Genomic DNA, 22,259 nt, shown 5'->3' on the forward strand with positions numbered 1-22,259 from the left:
GATGTTGTAGAGAATATTCCTGTGTCAAATCAAGGTTAGATTATGTCTCAGCTTCTTCAATTGTGGATTGTGACCCCATATGGTATCTCCTCATAATTATAATTTACTATCAGTAAATGTTTGATTTGTATAACTATTTTATATATCTATATACTGGGGTCATGAAATAATTTCTTGGACAAAAAGAGGTCATGAGTGGAAAAAGTTTAAGAAGCCCTGGATTATGTGACTGAGATTCTGTAATGCCAGATACTATCTGGTCTCCCTTTGCCTTACTACTACTACAAATTAAAATGAAAGTGAACAGGAAGTACTGTTTTTGTTGAGATGGGGAGGAGGGGAAGACAAACATTTGTCAATGTTTACTGTGTGCCCCATACTAAGCACATTATAAACATCTCATTTGATCCTTATAACAACCCTGAAAAATGGGTGCTGTTATGATCTCCATTTTGCATTTGGGGAAACTGAGGCAGATAGGAGTTAAGTGAATTGCCCAGGTCACACAGTCAAGATTGGATTTGGACTCAGACTTTCCTGACTCCACTCCCAGAACTCTATCCACAATGGCACCTAGCTACCTTGCCACTTTTCTATATAACTTATTATATACTTTTGTTTGTTCTGTGAATCAAACTCCTTTAGACCAATTTGACAGTTGAATTTGAAAAAAAAAAATTGCTTAGTGATTAAAAAAAAGTACCAAGCTTTGGAACTTTCACAAATGAGTTGTCTTCTGTTTTCCATGCCATTATATAGATTATTTAGATTTATTATATATTATATTATATATATGCCATTATATAGAGTAGAACATTAAGTATAGGTGGTGGGTGGGAAGGCAGGAGAGCTAGGGCCAGGAGAGGAAAGCCAGCAAAGCATCTTTAGAACTTAAAATAGTGCTATAAGAGGATTAAGCCAATGGGGCAGGTCGGCAGTGCAGTGGATACAGCACTGACTCACAAGTGAGAAGGACTTGAGTTCAAATGTGGGCTAAGACACTTGCCACTCACTAGTTCGTTTCATCCTGAGCAAGTCACTTAATCCCAAATGCTTCATCAAAAAAATGATTGGATAAATCTAGCACCTTTTACGGGGGCTGCTATCACAAGCTACCTGGCATTTCCAAGCTTGGGACATAGGACATAGCCAATAGTCACCCTTGACAGTCAATTAACATTTATTAAGCACCTATGATATACCCCTGACACCACGACAATCCCTGCCCCTAAAAGAGCTCACAAGCTAACAAAGATGATGACAAGCAAATAAGTAGGTACAAACAGGCTCTATGTGAGATAAAGAGGAAATAATTTACAGAGGGAAGGCACCAGAATTAACAAAAGCTGGGGAAGGCTTCCAATAAAAGATGGGACTTTTTTTTTAATTGGGACTTAAATGAGCTTCCATTAGCTAGAGATGAGGAGAGAGCATTCCATGCATAAAAAGACAGCCAGAGAAAAATGCCTGGAGTGTCTCGTTTGAGGAACAACAAAGGCAGCCTTTAAGTAAGATTATGTAACATAAATTTATAGTCAACACAGTTTTATGATATTCCCCAGCAAGACAGAGGATGGAGGAAGGGATCCAAGGCCGAGGGTTGGCAGGGCAAAATTGGTGATGTGATTAGGGGTAAGTGACTGCTGAAGCGAGCAGCCAGGAGGTGAACTGATTCACCAAGGGATGATTGTAAACTGTTAAGAGAATGAATGGGTTTAATGTTTAGCCTTCAGTATCTGAGAAGCACTTCAGTCAGAGTGATAAGAAGGCCCTGATGGCCTGACTCAGTGACTCTGGCTGTTCCACCTTCACAGGAACATGCATCTTGGCCTAAGGATGATAAAAGACAGACATGGCCACTAAGACTTTCATATTAAAGTGAACAAGACAATGGCTAAAATCACTCCAGGAGGAAGGGGGCCTGTTGTATCCAAACCAATCTCTTCCAACTTTGGCCCTCAGAAGCACACAGGACAGACAGAGGTGGTACCAAGGCTACATAGAGGGCATGTTCCCTCAGGAGGAGAGGTAGAGAACTTTCCTTCTGGGCCTTGAAAGGCGATAGCTTTTTCCATGAGGCCTCTGAGCAGCACTGTACCCCAATAGCTCAAGAAGCCCAAAGTTCCCAGCTGAGCCGCTTCCTTCTGTGGGCCCAGTTGGGGTGTGGAATGTTCCTGAAGTCTGCTGGGAGAGGAGGGCCTCAGAGAGTCAGGTCTCCCTTTTCTCCTGTCCAGAGCTCCCGAAGCTCCACCTTACAGCCCAGGTCTCGCAGGGCAGCCTTGGCCACATCATCACATTCCCGATGTGTGGCTCGGGCTTCCATGATGAGCCTCTCTGCTCCCATGTCCAGGATGGGTTGGGAGAAGGCCTGAGTGCGGGATACGAGGTTACGGATCAGCAGACAAGCTTGTTTCTGGGGAAAGAGCGAAAAGTTATTACAAGAAAGCAAAAAAAAGTCAAAAAATAGGAGAGGAGGAAAATGGGAAGGAAAAGCTTAGTCCATTTATTCTCATCCATTTCTCTAAGCATCAGTCTCATTGCCACTGCTATCTAAGACAAATCAGATATTAATAAGCACATGAGTTATAAAACATCAGGTATGACTTTGGGTAAGGATGGGTGAGACATCTTGAAAGGTTTCATAGAAGAGGTGGATTTATTCCACCTGGATCAAGAAGGACAGGTAGAATTTCCAACAGGTAAAGAAGAGGGTGTGAAAGGCATGAGCAGGCCACTGCTGGGAAAGTCAGGGTGCTCTCTCCCTGTTTCCTCTCACTTTATTACATTACTGTCACCCTTATAAGACAGCAACCACAAATAGACCTTATGCAGAGTGATCAAGGCTGGCAGTGAATGAAACATTCTGTGCTTGGGTTTCTCTGCCTCCACTCAAGAAGGGAAATGTACCTTTGTCCCTATTTTATGCCAGTCCCGGGCCCCCCTCTCCAAGTTCAGAGGTCATGACTTAGGCTGCAGGCACTCTTCTACTCAGACCAGGGAAGTCTCTACCTGAACACCATCCGAGGTCAGAGAAGAGGTCACCTCTGAGAAGCAGCACTGGCCCAAAGCCCCTGAAAAGTGGATTTAACCCCAGTCCTGCCACTTATATTGGCTTTGTGCTCTCTATGAAAGGTATAGGAGTGCATTGGAAGAGAAGATCAGACTAGATGATCGCTAAGCTTTTTATCAGCTCTTATCTTCCATGATTCTAAGAGAGATATCTTCAGAGCTTCTAAATGATTTCTGAAACATTTTACTGACTCTTATATCCATGATCTTGTAACACTGATATAACAAAGGAGCTTTGTGAAGCAAGGTAATGTTTCTTATTTTTTTAAAAATTACTAAGAGGACTCACACCAATGATGAGCCTAGAGCCTATTAGAATAATTCCATTTTGGAGCTAGAAAAGAGCTAACTCAAAGACAAGATCCCAACTCCTTGCTCAGATAGAACTAGGTCAGTCCTCAATCCTGGTTGACTGCCTTCTGGCATTAGGGTGGACGGGTTAGTGCTCAGAGACCCCTGCAAATGTTTGAGCCACTCTGTGCTAAAGTAGGAGTCTGCCTGCTTGAGGAGTGCTTGGGGTTCCAAAAGAACCTGAGATGCAGAAGAAAAATATTTTGAGGAGTTATAAAAGAAAGGGGTGGGAGAGAGTCTACCTAGGCTTGACCAGGACAGCCTCCTGCAATAAGCCTAACAAGCAGTACTGCAGCCTCTGCTTTGCGGCTGTCTCCTGTGGTCTTCTGAGCCCTGTCTCTTGTCATGTGGCCTTCAAGAAACCCTGGGCTTTGCCATTGACCCAGTGGTGGCTGCGCACTCTCTCTTTCATGTGTCTCCCCAGTTAGTGTGAGCTCACCAAGAGCTCTCTTCTTCTCTTCGTATCCTTAGTACTTAGCCCTTAGTGCTTGGCATAAATTAAGCATTTAACTCATCCATCCATAACTTATAAGGCAGTTTATTCAACTTTTAAACAATTCCTTTTTTTTTTAAATATCACATTCATCTTTAAAATTGCTTTATTTTTTTTTAAAGCACAGATATGTTAATTTAATTTTCAGTGCCAAATTCTTTCCTTTCCTGTACCTTTCAGACAATTCTAAAACATTATTAGAAGTTTTATTCCTAAGTACTGGGCCAAAAACCTACAGTCATCTCCCACCTAATATTTCTCTGAATTGCTTCTAGGGCTGCTCTCTGGGGCTAGCAGGAGCAAGTATAAGTATGCTCACAAAAGCCTATTCAGTATTTCCTAAGACCATCATGGCCTCTTCCCTCTCCCAAGCTTCCTCTCTTGGAGAAGCTTTCTGTCTTCTCACCATTCTGGTTAGTTACTCTCTTCTGGCTGAGCTCTAGCTGATCAATGGCCCTCCCAAGGAGTAGCCCCAAGCTTCCAGAGGAGTCTGGCCAGGGTAGAGACACAGCTGAGTTTTCATCTCATTCCCTCTAGGCACTGGGCCTCTCTGAAAGCATCCTAAACCATGGGAGTTTTCACAGGAACTCAACTGCCTACACGTGGTTCCTTTGATATTTTGGTCAAAGTGTAGGACTTTACCTCTATCCCTACTTGCATTTACTCTTATGAGCCGAGTTCATTGTTCTGGTCTGGAAAAGTGAAAAGCACTGGTGTCCTAGACAGTGATAGTGACCCCATAAAACAGGCTGGGGCCTAACTGTCCTTGGCCCCGGGATAAGGTTCTCCGCTGCTCTGTCCCTTTACCCCAGGGACAAGAGAGGCAGCTTTTTTGATTCTAATGCTTCCTTTCTCCAATTAATCTTGCTCTACTCACATCATTCCCATTTCAAAACCAAACCAACCCTCCACCCCCACCCCCTCAGGAGCTCTTCCTTGGCAGCTACTAGACAAAGGCAGGCCTCCTGGCCTAGCATCTGGGGCCCTGCAGAAGCTGGCTCTAATCTACATCTCCAACTTGTCTCACCCGCCTCCCCACCCCATACACCCAAACTATATGAGTCATTGTTTACTTCCCCACTGCTATCCCCAGCCTCCATCTCTGTCAACTTGGAGCCCTTTTACTCAGCTTTGCTCAGGGACCTCGTACCTCCTCCCCAGCTCTCTCCCCTCCATCTCACCCAACAATTTGTCCTAGATCTTCCTTTATACAACTACCATTCTATCTTTTTATGCCTCCATGATCACAAGCTTCCTCAGGGCAGCTAAAGACAGGACTCTGACATGAAACGGTGAGAGTTGTGGAGAAGCTCTGATGAGGTCAGAGGGCTGATTGTGAACTCTAGGCCCACCCCTTGTACATTCTTGTTCTGTGACCTCAAGCAGCTCACGTTGTTCTCCTACAGACATGCTGCTGATCTGCACTGGTGGTGCGACTTTCATACCAGAAGTTCCAACCACCAGTGAAATTCCAGATCCCAACCAAACGCTAGTAGACTTGAATGGGAGCTTGGCAGGCACCTGTGTCTGTCCTGGTCTCAGGAGGCAGACTCTGAGCTGACCATGTGGCTCTATTAGGCAGAAGCGAGCCTACAGCTGAGCAACAGAACGCCAGAGGGATCTGAATCCTGAGCTAAGTCTAGGCCACAGTGAAGTGGACACAAGACTTTGGACCACCAGTGTTGACATCATGGAGCCTGGGGTGGGTCTGGCAAGACAAAGCTCTATTACTGTGCAGATTAAGAAACTTGGTCCCTGCCAGAGATCACTAGACTCTACCTCTCTGCCGCCACATTTCTCTGTCTGTGGGGAGCAGTGTGGGTATAGAAAGGGGAAGTCAGCTTGGAGATGGGAGATTCCCTTCCCTACATATGGTAGTAGTATTTTCAGGTCAGGTATATCATTATCTTAAGCAAAAAGGGGCTGAGCCCACTCCTACAGTTTCACAGAAAGAGAAAGAAACAATCATTGTTCCTCTTCCCGCAAAACCTCATGAGTAACCCACCAGAGTATGTGGGAATAGGAGCCAGTGCCTACCTGTACACCGACTTCATTCGGATGGGTCTTCATGGCCTGCAGGGCTGCCAAGGGCCCCCCACCCTCAACAATCACCCGACTATTGTCTGGCTTGCGCAGGGCCAGCATGCACAAGGCTGCACAGCTTTGTTCACAGATCTGCAAGGATTAGGCAGAGAACAAAGTAGTCAGTGTTTCATTGAGCTACACAAAAAGACCAATGGAAACACACACACACACAAATCCTGGGAAATGTAGACTTGCTTTTAGCTCTCTCAACATCCCAGTGAGGAAGGGAGGACCAGGATTGTTCTCTCTCCATCTGACAGATGAAGGATGGATTCTGACCTAGGTCTTCAGATTCCAAGCTCTGCATTCTGCCCACCCCAGCACAATGGCACTCAGGCCTTTTCTGTCAGCTATTCTTATGCTCTCCTTCCAACTCCTAGCTTTTGCATCCTGATCCCAGGGGATTTAGCTTCATGCCTCAGAGACCTCGAGCTAGGGAGACAAGGTATAGGTAAGACCCAGGGACTAAGATTTATTCAATGGGCCATTTACATATAATGTTCCTTCTCTGGAACTATCCAGGTCAAATTTAGGCTATCTAAGAACTGAAAAAACCCCATGAAGCTGGGATAGAGAGCTCAGTGTCATGGCTGGTACCTGGGGACTGGAGAGATGCCGGGTCATCGCCATCACAATGAAGTCTGTTCCACCTGCACTGACAATGGCATCCTTTACATCATCGTTGCCAGCAATGGCTCGGAGAGCACTCAGCACCTGCCGTACCAGCTCCTATTTGTGGCCATAAAAATGAACATGGCAGAAGGGAGAAAGACCTGTGGTTCAAGGTGGCTGCCAAAGCACAGTGGTTAAATTCAGTCCCAGAAACTATTTTGATGCTCTTGATCTGAGAAACCTATATATTTAATGAATTACCAATCCCACCTTGGTACCTACTGTCTTTGTAGCCATTTTACAGATGAGACTGAGGCCCAGAACAGCAAAAGAAATGTTCAAGATCCCAGTGTTAGTCAATGGCAGAGTTGGGCTTACAACTCAGGGACTTTTCAGAATATTTCATTATAGCACTGCTGTAGATGCTCCTTCTACCAGAGCAGATTGCCTTGGTCAAGAGTCTTCTAGAGTTATTGAAACTCCCTCTGCGTAAAGGGCAGGTCTAGACATGAAAGGGATCTCAATAGTTACTGAGAATCATCTCATTGTACAGAGGAGATAACTAAAAGGTGCTGTGATTCCAGCCACCAGGGCCTCTGGTGGCTGACTGTCTAGCCATGAGCTCTTTGAGACCTGAGTTTGCTTGTTAGGACTTCCCAGAGCTATCTCTGTTACCATGGCCTATAAGAATTCAGAGGCATTTTTGGAGAAAATATGATTGGGTACTATCTTTTGTTTTTGTGTCCCCTTTATCTCTTCTCTCCTACAGTGGACAAGCCATGTCACACCACAAGAGTTTTCCAATTCCCTCCAATGTCTGTTAGAAAAGAGAATTGGGAGAAATATGGGGAACCTGTGACTTCATTGGTATAGATGAACTCTTAGTGAAGGCATTTCTTCCACCAATGCAAACCAGTAACAAGAGATTTTCCTAGGTTCAGCAATTTGCTCACACCCACAAGGCGGTGTATGGTAGAGGCAGATTTGGAACCATCATCTTTCTCAGTCTAAAACTCCATACTGATTTTAGCAGGCTAAACCCTGAAACTATAGGGATTTGATTACTCCCTTTTGATTTAGGGCTTACAGAACACAATGGCCTTGTGTGGTTAGCAGTGCCATGAAACAGTTCTCTCTTTTACAAAGGAACTTGGGTATCCAGAAGGTCCTTGTCTGAAGGTCCATAGCTGGACTTCAATGGAGTTGTGGCAATCATAATCCCAGGACCATGGCCATAGCAACAGCACGTGAAGGAACTCTTCTAAACTGGGGATGATTTAGTGAGCTGGTTTCAGTCTGGATCACTAGAAGGGGTTACAAGGTAGAGTTCACTCCTGCTCCTGACTTCTCACCTGGCCTTCCCTTGGGAGCAGTAAATGACAGAAAAATTCTGAACAGTACAACAGGCTCCCTGTAAAGGAGGACTGCTTTATAACATGTTGCTGCCCAGAATGTAGTCTTTGGGTGAATTATTATTTTTATTTTTTGTCTCTGTTATCATTATGATTGACATGGAAAAGAAGTAGAGATGTTCCTTAAATAGTTCAGACCCTCAAACCTCACTTTATTTCACATGTCTTGGAATCTGAACCTGATGTGTTCTTTGTAGATGGTTCTCATTTCTCTTCACACCTTTCCCATCATTCCCCAGGGCTGTGATGAGATCATACCTTTTGCCCCACTTGTAATATAGGACAAGAACTGGCCCTTGACATCATTAGTACAGGGAATCCAAAATGAGGAAACTCCCAGTGCCCAGGCTGGTCTTCCCTTTCTCTGCAAGGACATTCTTAGTTACCTGGGATCCTAATGACCTCCCTGCCCAGGGTTACTCAGCCAGCTCTCCTGCACTATGTGACAATCCCTCTCCTTGTTCAAACTTCCAAGACCAGACAGACAAAACCTGCAAGGCCCCCAAGAGATCACCCTGACCCTTGGAAGAGGCCACTTACCTGATGATCAATGCAGTCAGCCAGAAGAGTCACCATGATGTTGAGGCCCCCTAGATCGACGATCTCCTGACAGAATTCATTCCGAACTGCCAGGCGCGACAAAGTACCACAAAGCTCACCGAGAAGAGCAGGGTTGTCCAGGAATGCTGTCAGAGGTACAAACCCCGTAAGGGGAGGAGGAAACAAGAATGAATGCTTCTGTGCTCAGAACAAAGACTGTTCCAAGCAGTCTACTCCTAAACTGAGGGAGTGTGGCCTTGGCCTAGGATTGCAAGGGGCAGGTGCTCTTCAGGAAAAGCAAAAGTTCCTCTTTCCCAGGGTCCTTTCTAATGAACCACCAATTTCCCACCCACCCCCCACTCAGCCCCATGAATGGATTTCTAATTAGTGCCTTAATTCAATTATGAAAAAGGCATTCTCCCACTCAGGCTAACCAGGGGTCAGCCTCTATGCCTATTTCTCATAACTGTGGCTAAAGCTATTAAAATACTTGCCATAGGGCAATCTCTGAAGTCTGTTTTCCTACAGCAAACTAACTGATACTGGATGAGCCTTCAGCTTCCTCCCACAATTCCACGGTCCCATTCAGAGAGAACTAATTTGTTCTCTCTTGTTTGATTGCCACAGGAAAGAAGCATGGAGAACCACACAACTCATTTCAGGAAAAGGAGGAATGGGCCTGTTCCCACAGAGCTGTGGCAGGAAGGTAGCTCTGGAGCCTAGCTCTCTCCGTGGGATGCTCGCATGCCCTGGCTCTGCAAAAAAAAAAAAAAAAAAAAAAAAAAGGGCCAGTCAGGAGAGGCACTATTTACCTGGGGGCTTCAGCATTTGCCCAAACCCAGGGGCTTCCATGATTGATTTCTACAGTAAGGTAGAGATTTACTGATTTCTTGTGGTCTGACTCTCTGTGACCCCTTTTGGGGTTTTCTTGGCAGAGATACTGGAGGGGTTAGCTATTTCCTTTTCCAGTTCATTTTACAGATGAAGAAATCGAGGCAAAGAGGATGAAGTGACTTGCTCAGAGTCACACAGCTAGTGAGGGTCTGAGGCTAGAGTGGAATTCAGTCTTCCTGAATCCTGGGCCAGCGCTCTATGCCCTGTGCCAGCTAGCTGCCCCGTTACTGACACCAAGAAGCAAACTGTCTCCTACCTTTGGCTGCTTCTATGAGAACCTTTAAGCCTTTGTTCTCTTGCACTATCATCTTGGCGTGGTCGTGAGCGTGGCCGAAGGGCACTCGGATGTCATCGTCAAATGTCATGACTCTCAGAGCGGAGCAGGCCTCCTTGACCACATTGGCTCTGCCGCTGTGCTTCTCAATGGCCCTGGTCAGCAGAGGCAAGATGCCCGCCCTCACCAGGCTCTGCCGGTTTTGCTCGTGCTTGAGGCAGACACACCGAATGCAGCGCAGCCCAGAGCACGCCACCTCAGCCACTCCCAAGTGCTCCTTCAGCGTGGCCACTAGTAACTGCAGCCCCCGGGGATCAAGCAGGTCTGGCTGGCCCTCAGTCAGGGCAGCCAGGGCATTCAGGGCTTTTACCAAGAAGCCCTGCTCTTCCGTCACGGCTCGCTGGCAGGCTGAGAACACAACAGCATATGCACCCTTCTGTGCAGCCAGGTAGCGGCTGGCGAGCTGCCCCCGGCACTGCTCACTGAAGCTCACTAGGTGTTCTGCCACCTCTTGAGGGGCTGCAGAGTCAATAGACTTCTGGAGAGCATCCAGGGTCTATGAGACACAAGGAGAAACAAGTGGACACAGTGTTACAGCCTTCTCCATTCAGGATCCAGATCCCCTGGCATTTATGCCCCACAGAATTACTTTGTACTATTTTTTATGGGCACTGTGTTTGCTTGCTTGCATAAATTAATCCCACAATCCTCCGTTAGAAGACACATCCCATGAAGGCAGAAGATTCCTTAGCACCTACGCCCATGGCTGGCAAAGAATAGGCATTTAAGGAAGGTTTTCTAAAATCAAAGACTAGAATAACCTAAAGCAATTTTCATTCTTCCATATTTGATTTGTTACTATACATGCAAAGGAAATTTTGCCCAGATCAATTCCTCCAAGAACAGGTGCCTGTACAAGGCAATGTGCTCAGGGCTGAGATGCAGAAATCCCTCGGGTGTGTCCTAGGGTCAGTCACAAATCTTACTAAATCCAATGTACATTGAGAGGCAAACAATGTGCTATTAGACCCGAAGTGACCTTAACTTCTCACTCAGCAACTTTATGGAAAAAGGAGGCCTTTGAGGCCCAAGGAACCTCTCTGCTCAAATGGCTTTGGCACTTCTTAGTCTTCCCCAAGGCCAGAAATATGAAAAGAACAAGCTCAGAGAGGCATTGGATGCCCCACCCAGATGCCTAGAAATGTGAGTCCGTTTGCCAGTTTTTTTCCCAAAAAACATTCCAGCAGATATTAATGTTTACTTCCAACTGCTGATTCAAACAGGAATAAAGAACTCACCAAAATCTACAAATCTTCTGACTAGAAACATACTCAGGAATGCTAGAGATAGATGAATGAAGAGAAAGTGGATTTATATTCCACAGCTCCAGGGGGAAGGCACTGGCCAAGCCCCATCTCCTACTGCCCATTGAAAGGACTCGGGATCATCAGGGTGTGGCGGAACAAGGGGAGAGCTTGGCCTGTCCCTCTACCCCAGGAACAAGATGAAGCAGCCAAGCAGGGCAGCTCTACTACATCCACAATGTGGGTACACAGACCTCTCTTCCTCTGCCAGAGAAAATGCAAGAAAGTTCAAGGCTTTACTGGATACCTACTCAGTGTGTCCAGGTCTAGCTTAGATACTTTGGAAAAGCCAAGAAAAAGACCACTCAATGCCTTGTCCCCTTACACAATTGCTTAGTTAGCCCAAAAATGTTTGCTCAGTTGTCAGATCACTTACAATTGCAGAATCGTGGAAAGCTTTACAAAAGAAGTAGTGTTTAGATGATGTTTTGAAGAGATGGGAGGAAACACATTTCAGGCATAGGGAACTATGTGAGCAAAGGCTTGGAGGGAGGAAACTAGTTTGGCTGAAGCACAAGATGTGGGAAGAAGTATGAGCTAAAGAAAAAGACAAGTTGATTCTATATTGTGGAAGTTCTTGAATGCCAGGCCATGGGCTTTAGATATTTAGAATTTCTAGGTCAGCAATATTAACTACCTTCCTCTTGAGGATCATTTTTTTAAACTTTGGGAAAAAGGGGGAGGGTCAGTTAATAAAAATATTTTTTCTCTCCCTTCTACTACCTCCCATTAAAGGAAAAAATCCTTCTAACAAGTATGCATAATTCCTCTATTTGCAAAAACTTACCACTTCATTTATACGCCTTTAAAAAGCACAGGATCAGGGGGATAGCTAAATAAACTGTGCTATATGAATGCAATGAAGTTCTGCTATGCTAAAAAATGTTAAATATGAAGAATTCAGAAAAACACAGAAGATTTACATGAATTGATAAGAGTGAAGAAAACAGAACCAGGAAAACCACAGTACACAAGGCTACAATGTCAGTGGAAGAAACAATAAAACGTAACTGAGTATCACGAAGTGAAAATGATCCAATTTGTTTCCAGAGGAGAGCTGAGAAAATGTACTTCCCTTCCTCCACTGCAGAGTTGGAGAATATAGCTTTGGAATACTGCATATACTGTCAGAGATGCTCCATATGTTGATTTTGCTGAACTGTTTTTTTTCCTTTTTTTCAATTTTTTGTTACAAGGGAAGGTTTGCTGGAAAGAGGAATGGGGGATGTATTCAGAAACCAATATGATGCAAATCTAAAAGGCATAAAAGGCAAAAAATGGAAGGGCACAATTTCGTTCTTTGGCTATGTCCTGACGAGGCTGGCTCCTGTGAATTCTCAATTCCAGTTCTCCTGGAAAGCATGGTGCACAATACAACCCAGGAATTTAATACCTACGCTACTCAGCATTCTCCGAGACCATAAGAAATCTACTAACATTACTGCAAACTGCTAAAAGCTGGCAAAGATATCATCATTTCCTGCACCCGTCCATTGACTCTTACCTGCAAAATTTTATGTTTTGGTCCTTGGTCACCACAAGCAGATGCTTTGGGTCTTGTTTTTACAATGTTGGTCAGATCAACCCCTACAGAAGAGAGGGGAAGAAACACAAAGGGGAGAGAAATGAGCTTTATGTACTTACAATTCAATTCCAACATTCATTAAATGTCTCTTTCTTCAGGCCCGAGGAGAGATATTAAATAAAGTATTAGTCATTATATGGCTTAGCAGCTAGTTAGGGAAACAGATCACAAATAGAGATAATCACAACACATCATATTAAGTGACAAATAGTTCAAAAAGATGCAGAAGAAATTTTTTAAAAGAAGGATTCACAGTTTAAAGGTGAGGGTGGAGGGTATCACTTTCTGAGGCAGGTACAAATTAGAGAAGGCTTTCTGGAGAACCAGGCATTTGAGATAGACTTAAGCAGTTGAGGAAAAATTCACTAAGAGAAGATAGGCTAAGGGCATTCCAACAACAGATCGGTAGTAAGCCAGACCACAAGCACTTACTACGTATGAGGCACTGGAATAAGTTCTAGGAATATAAAGAAAGGCAAAATCCCTCCTCTCAAAGATCTCACAATCCAGTAAGGGAGATAACATGAAAATCACTAGATGCAAAGAAGATAGAAGGGGGGGAAGGCAGTACCAATTGGGGGGGGGGCTGAAAAAGTTTTTTCACAGAAGGCAGACTTTCTGTTTAGTCTTGAAGGAAGTGAAGGAAGTTAAAATGGGAGCATTCCAGGCATGGGGCCAACAAGTAAAAAAATCCCTGATATTGGAGATAAGAGATTCATGTTCTAGGAACTACAAGTGCCTAGAGAAAAGTAAAGTGTGAGAAGACTAGAATGGTAGGAAGAAGCCAGAATATGAAGATACTACACAGAGAACTTTATATAATTCTGGAGGTAATGGGGAGGTAATGGAGAGCCACTGAAGCTCCTTGAGCAGCAGGTGAACAATCACTCTTATCCTTTAGAAAAATTACCTTGACAGCCCAGTAGGAGATTGACTAAAGGGAAGGAGACTTGAAGCAGATTAAAGCAATTATCTGGTGAAAGATAATGAGACCTGCAAGAGGGTAGTGGCAGAAGCAGTGGAGAGAAGGGGAAGTATATAAGAAATGTAAAAGCAGAAACACCCAAGACTGAGCAGTGGATTTGGTATGTGGGGTGAGAAAGGAGTCAAGGATGACACCTAGCTTGAGAGTTTGAAGAACCTGGGAGGATGGAGGTGCCATTCAGAAGAGAGGCAAGTTTTGGGGAAAAGACGATGTGTTCTGTTTTGGACATGTTGCACTTGAGATGGCTATGGACCACAGGTAAGGCAGAAAACATCTGCAAATACTTTGAGATGTCCAAGTGGCAACTGGAGACTTGTGACTAAAGCATAGGAGACTATCATTGTGTGTGTGTAGGTGAATCATCACCATAGAGATAATCATTGGACCTTAGCAAGCTAATAAGATAAGTGAAATAATAAAAATAGTAAAGAAGACTCGAGATTCTTTTCCTTGGGGGATTCCCAAGGTATGATTTCAATGAAGAACCAGTAAAAAACACTGAGAAGTGGCAGTCAACCAGACAAAACCCAGGAAACAAGAATATCATGAGATCCTAGAGGTGAGCATCCAGAAAGAGGTGATTAAAAATGTTAAATTCTGCACTGAGATTAAGGAGGACCAGGACTGAGAAAAGGCCATTAGATTACTGGTAGCACTGGAGGTTGCATGATGAGGTCAGAAACCAGACTGCAGAGAGCTTAAAAAAGAGGCAGAAGCTGAGTCCCCAAGTATAAGGAACTTTCTCAAAGAGGTTCACAGTAAAGAGGAGGAGAAAGTTGAGGGCAGGATGAAATGGATGCAGGATACATGTAAAAGAACTGGTCTGGGTAAGAAGAGCCACCTCTTAAGATGAGATGTCTGAATGGTACATGACAAGAAAGGGAAAAAAAGAATAACTCTTGGTGAATCATCTCCATGTTTTCATTTATTTATGAAGCAAGGTCCTTAGTTGATAGGATAAGGGAACAGGGGAACTATGGGAAGCTTGAGGGAAAAAGTTTGGAACAGCTGCAGTAAAGGATGGGATTGGGATGCCATGCATTGGTGAGAGCCCCGATGAGATTAGAGATTAAGATGGCACACTTGCAGTAGGCTCATGTAGCAATTTCATAATTTCCTCCAGCTCCCAAATGACAAATGTAACAAGGAGAAAAGGAAATGGAAGGTAGAAAGTAGGAGCTGTCCAGGGGAGGGGCTTGGCAATATGACATGGATTTTTTTAGGGTAAAGATAAATTGATTCATGAAGACATCAAGATAGAGAAGAGAGGAGAGAGTGTAGTCAGGAGCAGGGTGATGACCCAGGAAAGAAGTGAGGAGTTAAGGGATTGGAGACCATTGTTAGGACAAAGAACAACAGGATTAGAGGCTGTTAGGTTCAGAGAAAAATGATGATCGGATAAAAGAATTCAGAATTTGTGAATAAGAGAGTGGCAGGTCTGACTTAACATTTCCTGCTGTTCCACAATGCCTTGTGGCATCATTGTTTTAAGTGGGGAAGTTGTCTGAGAAAAGGAATGCTATGACCAGATTTATCCATAAGAAAAATAATTCAGCAAGTGATAGGATGGATTGGAGGGGGAAGAAAGTAGATGTAAAAAATGTTACTAAGAGGCTCCTGCAATAATCTAGGCCAGTGGTGTCAAACTTGAAATAGATACAGATCACAGCATACCACCTTAGAAAATCACAAATTAACATTACCTGTGATATACTGTATTTTTACTGATTTATTAAACATTTCTCAATTGCATTTTAATTTGCTTCTGTGGGAATAAGTTTAATATCTCTGTTCTGGGTAGCTGATAACGAGAGCTTATACTGGAGGATTAGTTAAGGGAATGGGGCAAGAGGGGCTACTGTCTGAGTTTCCTGGTGTAACTGGTTTGCCTAAGTCATGTTTTTAAACTCAGAATAGAAACTCAAAGAGTTTTCCTTTTCCTCACTCCAAGGTGGTCCTCTTTGGGCATAGAAGATCAAATACGATATTATATAATTATATTATTATATATTAATATATCTCAAGAATATAAGCTATTATGATTATGATTCTGTAGCAAAGGCTCTCTCTCTTGGACTATAGAAGATGTCCCAAAACAAGGAAAATTCTGTCTCCAGAAATGAAGGGGATACTCAAGTGAAGTCAGGTAATAATGACCTAAGAACAGCCCTGGGCTGAGGGATTGAAGCCTTGGGAAAATGAGGAGCAGCGAACAGCGGTAAGAGTCCATTCCTGGTCCTATGGACCACTCACTTCCCTTCTAATGCCTGTGGGTTGGTTTGGGGTTTTTTTTAGGTTTGTTTTTTTTTTTTTTTTTGAAAGAATAAAATTGAACACTCTTGACTTTCAAGGCCCCTTTAGGTCTTCACAGTCTGTTTCCCATGGCCACTTTTAGATGCTCCTAGCTTCCTGCTTCCCCAGAAAAGAGAAACTATTCACCATGAGACTCTTCTTTTCCCTTCTTAACATCTTAATAGCCCATGACAATTCCTCTATTCTTTCATCCTTTACCACAGTCTCTGATGAAGATGGGTCCCTTTTCCTCACCAAGGCCAATCTTTCTACATGCATATCACCTCTAGAGATTGCTCCCACATTTACCTCTTCCTCCACCTTTAATCTCTTCATCAACTAGTTTTTTGTTATTTACAAATATGTTCAAGTCTCTGCTAGCCTGAAAATCTTCACTGGACCCTACCATTCCCTTAAACTACTGCCTAACCCTTAAAAAAAATTACACCAACTCCATTTCCTTTCTTTGAATCTGGTTTCTGAACTCATCACTCAAGTGAGACTGCTTTGCCAGTCATCTCTTAAAGGCTGTCCTTTCAATCCTCATCCTCCCCAGTCCCCCTTCCTCGTCCCTCAACAATAGACTGCTGAGCATCATTTCATCCTGAATCCTATTTACTCTTGAAGATGCTGATTCTTTTGTGGTTTTTCTCCCTCCTTTGTGAACACTTTTCACTCTGATTTTCAGGCTCATCATTCACCTCTGTCTGCAATGGTCCCCAAGGTTTTGTGGCCTTCTTTCCTTCTTCATGTCTTATTTGGTAACTTCATCGACAATCAACATCTTAGATGATCATCTCTATGCACTGATATCTCATTCCTCCCAGTCTCCCTCATGAGCCCCTGATATGCATATGCAATCATTCACTAGATGTTTCTAAACAGAGCTGAGCACCCATGATGACCTGGGCTTCTTGGCCTCTACAACACTCTTCCCTTCTCTGGGCTCAAACAAATGATGCCCAACACTAAACCTTCAGCATTCTTCCCCACCATCCTCCCATTAGCCTCCTGAGTTCTCTGCCCACTTCTGCCCTCCAATCCATCCTTCTGAGTGTAGCTAGAATGATTTTCTTAAAGTGCAGCTCTCACCACATCACTGCCCTCCTCCATAAACCCCTTCACCTCCACATTGCCTCTAAGATTCCCTAAAAATACATCTGTTCATCCCATTTAAAATGCCCCATGTCATTACATGACTCTCCCTTCTGCAGTCTCTGGTCCAGCCAAGCTTGTTTTTTTGTTCTTCCTTATCTGAGACATTCCATCTTTCATTTACTGACTCCAGGCTCTGGTCATTTCTCAGATCTGAAATTCATTCCTTCCCCTCCTGCCAAATAAAGACTATCATTTCCTTCAAAGTTCAACCACTACCATAGCATTGGACTTTTCCTAATCTCCTTTTTCTGCTAGCTGCCAATGCCCTTCCTCTGAAATGAGCTCATGTTTATTTTATGTATCCATTTAATCTTAAGTATTGTTTCTCTTGATGTAATGGAAGCTCCTTCAGGGAGAGCAGACTGCTTTCATTTTATCTTTTTGTACCCAGTGCCTGCCTGGCACTTAACTGATGATTGATAGGTTAGATCCCATATCTGAACCCAAAGGATGAGTTCTCCAGAAGTTTGGATTCTTTGTGCCTTGGAAGATAAACTGATACTGAAAGGAACCTCTGGAGCAGGCACATAGATGGTTTGCTTCCCATCCCACCCCAAGATGCATGGACCTCATAATACCAGCTGTACTCATTGTATCAGGGAGGCCACCTGACACCTGGGACAGGCATCCACAGCAGCCTGGTCTAGACTCAGAGCCATCCACAAGAAGAGCTAGACACTACCTTGAGATTCAAATTGCTGAACAGCTTCTTTCACAGCCTCTTCAGGGTCCATGTCAAACTCTGTGATATTTTCTTGTACCACGTCATCAAAGGTCTCCTGGCTGATGCGTTTCGCCATGTTGACTTCAACAATTCCAGTCCCTAGAGCTAAAAGTTCAATACAAACCTCTGGATGACTGAGTAAAGCAATAAAACAACATGGTAAAAGGTAGGCCTCTTTGGACCACATTAGAGACCCTATCAGGTCTCAATAGTTTGTATTAAAATTGCCTGCAACACAACCCAACTGCCACCCTTCACAGCTAGAACCCTTTACTATGCAGCATGCTCAGTGACGCTGGGATATACCTCTCATACTTGAGTCTGTGCAAAACCAAAAAAAATTTGTTATTACATGTGTGCCTGGCACATAAGTGCTTATGGACTTGACTTGTGTGATCGAGAGCAATCATGTAATTGAGAAAATGACCTCTAAGGTCCTTTCCTGGTCCAAAGACAGGATCCTGTGATCTTACAAGATTTACAACTTTTATATCCATTATCTACTCTGATCTAAGAATCATCAGCTCCATGAGGAAGAGAGGTTTTCCGGATACTTTTATTACACTATGCTGGGGGGAAGGGGGGGAAACCAACTAAATTTTGTTTTCAATGATAGAACTTCCAAAGAAGAAACAAACTCTTTCTCCCATGCAGATCTGGGCCTGCTCTACAGCTTGTTACCTCAAGCCTTAGCTGACAGAGGGCAACCAGAGGGAGAAAAATATTCCCTTTGATAGATAAGAAAACTAAGGCATAGAGAAATTATATGACTGAAGTTGAGATTTGTAGCCCAGTCTTCCTGACTCCAAGTCTGCACACTGTTCAACTCCATAACTGTGGACACTTAATTTTTTCTCAACCTCAGCTAACAATGGGGCTAGCAACGGATGCCTTGCCTATTTCACAAGGTTGCTGTAAGAATCAAATGATGTAATTTCTATACATGATACAAAGAGAGGCATTATTATCTTTGTATTTCCCAGGGTTTAGCACAAAAAACTTTAGCATAGTCATAAGAATAACTTCCATTTATACAGCTCAAAGCTACCAGCTTCCCTAAATTCTCCCAGCAGGTAGAGTTCTCTCCCTTACCTGTTCTCATAACACTCTGTGGGACATTCATACATACATATATATGTATATAAAATATAATCTGCATAGAGAGTTAATAAGGCCCACAGAGATCATCTTGTCCTATATGGATATCCTATTTCATTTGTACATGCCTCTTCCAAAGTCAAGGAATACATCTTAATTCTCTTCAGATTTCCGAAGAGCAAGTCCGAGCCTTGGACCCGAGGCTTTGTCTTTTTAGAAATAGACAAATGACTGTTAAATTACAATGTGCGAATCCATTGAATGGAGATGTGCCTCTTCCTTGTACATTTGCAGACCACACAAAGAATAAACAAGAATGTAAATACAGGCAGGGAGGGGACAAGCATATATTAAGGGGCCTACTATGTGCTGGGCACTGTGCTAAGCAATTTGCAAACAGAACCTCCCTTCTCTGCGCCTCAGTTTTCCCCGTTTACAAAACGAGGAGCTAAGAATTCAAACCTCGGTCAAGTCACTAAATCTCTGGGTGTTTCCTCATCTGTAAGAACGAGGGGAGGGGAATACTCCAGGTTTATAAAACGCGGCCCAGGTCGCTTCTGTGATGCCCCACGTGGCTCGGTCACCTCCCGGGTCTGGGGTTCTTTTCCTAGAAGGTCTCTTGCAAAAGGGCCACTCCACCCACCCCCACTGCCTCGACGGAAAAACCAGAGAAAAGCGGACGAGCTCAACGGGATTTCCCCTCCCGGGATCAGCTCACGCGCGGCTCGATTCCGGCCCTGAGCCCAAGACTCCTCCCTGCCCTACTCGATCGCACGTCCCTTCCCCTCACCTCCGAGATGACAGCTCCCGCCCGGCCGGCGCGCTCCTACGGACGAAGCTACCCACGCGCGGAGCACTGGGGGCGCAGTGAGCCGGCCGGCCGTAGCCTCTGACTCTCGGTGGCCACCGTAGCAGCTGGAGTGGCCCGCGCAGGCGCACAAGCCCTCTCCTTTTGCCCAAGCAGGAGGAACTTTTGGGGGTTGGGGGGTAAGAGACGACGGCGCAAAAGGAGGACTAGAGAGGGACAGGCCTTCAGCTATACAGCTGCCACACCGCACGGCCTCTCACGCCGTGTTTTCAGCGCAGTAGAAAGATTATCTTGGTGAGTTTTCGTAGGGACATGGATTCGCGGACGAACGGCCCAGGGGGATGAGTGGCGCGTGCTCGGCGGGACGAGGCGGTGCTTGAGTCAGGGAAGGGTTGGGAAGACCGTTAGCTAATTTGCATGTTCCCGCCTCGCTTGCGTCACGTGGGTATCTAGGGGAGCGGTTTCCGGCGCACGCGCAGTTCAGCGCCTAAAGGACTTGGGGGCTGGGGGGTAGCCCAGTGTCGGGAGCCACCGAAATCCGCAGGACCCCCGGGGCCTGTGCCAGTGCCGCGCGGTGGTGGTTCCACCCAGGTCCGGGCCGGCCCAGCCCAGCGAGCCGGCCGCTCTTTGCATCCTAGTGAGGGCCGGTAAAGGACCTTGGTGGGAGGAGGAGCAGGGCTATGGGCGGGGGGCTGTTTTTAGGCAGCGGGGGAGGGGGAACGGGGGGAGGAGGGGGAGGGGCTCGATAGGAAGAGCAGGGCCCCGGAGTAGGAAGGAGCCAGGCCTGGACCGGAGAGGAGTCCAAGAAAGCCGAGGCCCTTCCCTCCCCTCCCAGCATCCTGGAGAGATGCGGACCCCTCGCTCCCCTCCCCCTCCCCCTCCCCGAGCTGTGGCAGCTCGAGCCCGGGGGCTTCCTTCCTTTCAGGATCCTCAGGCCCAGGAGCCTAGGCCTCCGGGGTTCTTCTTTCAGTCCATCGATCCTTGGCTTCAGGCCCCGGGAGTATCTTTGGCTTCTGTCCCTCCCTCCTGTTTTACCCTAACCCAGCAGCCTGCACAGGGCCTTGAATAAAAGAGACCCTTAATATATTTAGACTTTAAAGGATCCATTTTTCATCCATTTAGGCAATCCTCCCACAACTCAGTAGGCAGTGTTTGATAGTAGCTGTGGAACAGAAAATGCGTTACCCTGTGGCCAGCTAGTCATGAGCCTGCTGCAGACTTCCTGGCCAAGCTAGTCTTTAGATGACAAGCTTGTAGTGGATGACAATGAATTGTAGTGGACGGCCATTTCAGCTCAGCAGGACGTAGGCACAGCATTTGAAAATCTGAAAAAGGGATGAGACATTGGGCTACAGGTAGATGCCACCTACCTTAGTTTTCAAGCCCTTTTTGTGCCCTTACCTGAAAGAGGCTTTTCCAAGATGAGACCAAATAGATTTGGCTCTGCTTTGTAAAGGCTTTAATGTTTAATAAATACCTGCTGTGTAGCTTAAGTGATATATAAAGATGAAAATGGTAACAATTGCTGACCTCAAGATTCCAACATTATTAGTAAAGATATGGCATCTTAAAGAAAAACTATGTATATATATAGATGTGTATATGTATACGTATGTATATATATGTGTATGTATAGATATGTATATATATAACATGTGTGCGTGTGTATATATAAATATATAGACAAGGTAAATATATATAGAATATAGTATAAAGTAAAATGTGAAAAAAATTTTTGCGTTTGAAGGACAATGATCATTTTAACTAGGAGAATAAGTAAAGGCTTCATGGAAGAAGTGGTAAATAAACTTTGAAGAACTAAAAGAACAGATTGAGGTAAGAGAGTAGGTTCTAAAAGTGGGAAAATTTGCACAGAAGCAGAAGACTGGGGAAAACTCAACAAGTTTAACATTTTACCGTGTCCAATGTGTTTTACAAAGAGGAATAATATGAAGACTAAAAGGTTTTAAGTCTTTTAAATCTTTGTTTTCTCTTGTGTTTGAATGCATGCCAGGCCAGAAACAGTCTTAATATACATGAAGCTTCTGAAACATTAAGTTAAAGCATAATAGTACATAGGATCTTTTGTGTTAACATGTCTCTTTCTTCTAGCTGGGCTGAACAATGGCATCTAGGCGAGTCACAAGGGAAACTTTTGATGCTGTGATACAAGAAAAGGTTAAGAGATATCGAATGGACCACAGTGATGCTATAGAAGACACTCTCCATCAGTTTAAGTCTCAAGGTAAACTAAAAAAGGGATAGTGCTTCTCAGAAGATTACTAAATTCTTTCTTCACCATGACCTTGTGAGGTGATTAGTGCATGTATTGTCATCCCTATTTGCAGATGGAGGAAACTGAAGGTCAAGTGATTAAGTGACCTCATCAGAAAGCTAGAAATAAGACCCAAATTGCAGTTCTGGGCCTTCTCATTTCAATCTTTTCTACCACCCCAAATTACTTTTCATTGAAAATAAAGGAAACGTGTTTCGTTTTTGTTACAAGATATTCCCA

General features: G+C 44.4%; 2 protein-coding genes across 9 annotated transcripts in view; one reads left to right on the top strand and one right to left on the bottom strand.

Moving 5' to 3' along the window:
- The window catches only part of SUGP2 (SURP and G-patch domain containing 2), a 61,050-nt gene that overhangs the window by 14,992 nt on the left and 23,799 nt on the right, over positions 1–22,259 (top strand). For 2 of the 8 annotated variants that reach the window (XM_031948154.1, XM_031948160.1), the window contains exons 1-2: positions 20,193–20,391; positions 21,857–21,989. In XM_031948154.1, coding sequence (XP_031804014.1) covers positions 21,869–21,989 — 121 coding nt within the window. In that variant the 5' untranslated portion in view covers positions 20,193–20,391; positions 21,857–21,868. Of the gene's footprint in view, positions 1–19,875; positions 20,039–20,192; positions 20,392–20,523; positions 21,100–21,446; positions 21,581–21,856; positions 21,990–22,259 lie in introns of those variants that run through there. The other 6 variants (XM_031948155.1, XM_031948156.1, XM_031948159.1 and 3 more) reach the window with 6 other exon arrangements.
- Positions 996–19,788, bottom strand: ARMC6 (armadillo repeat containing 6). The gene is made up of 8 exons (XM_003760784.4): positions 19,727–19,788; positions 17,797–17,943; positions 12,599–12,681; positions 9,713–10,286; positions 8,563–8,708; positions 6,596–6,727; positions 5,951–6,088; positions 996–2,413 (listed from the first exon to the last, which is right to left on the bottom strand). The coding sequence occupies exons 2-8, from the start codon at positions 17,912–17,914 to the stop codon at positions 2,201–2,203; spliced, it is 1,404 nt and encodes a 467-aa protein (XP_003760832.2). The 5' UTR covers positions 17,915–17,943; positions 19,727–19,788; the 3' UTR covers positions 996–2,200.

This window comes from Sarcophilus harrisii, chromosome 1 (assembly GCF_902635505.1).
Source record: "Sarcophilus harrisii chromosome 1, mSarHar1.11, whole genome shotgun sequence".
Lineage (NCBI taxonomy): Eukaryota > Metazoa > Chordata > Mammalia > Dasyuromorphia > Dasyuridae > Sarcophilus > Sarcophilus harrisii.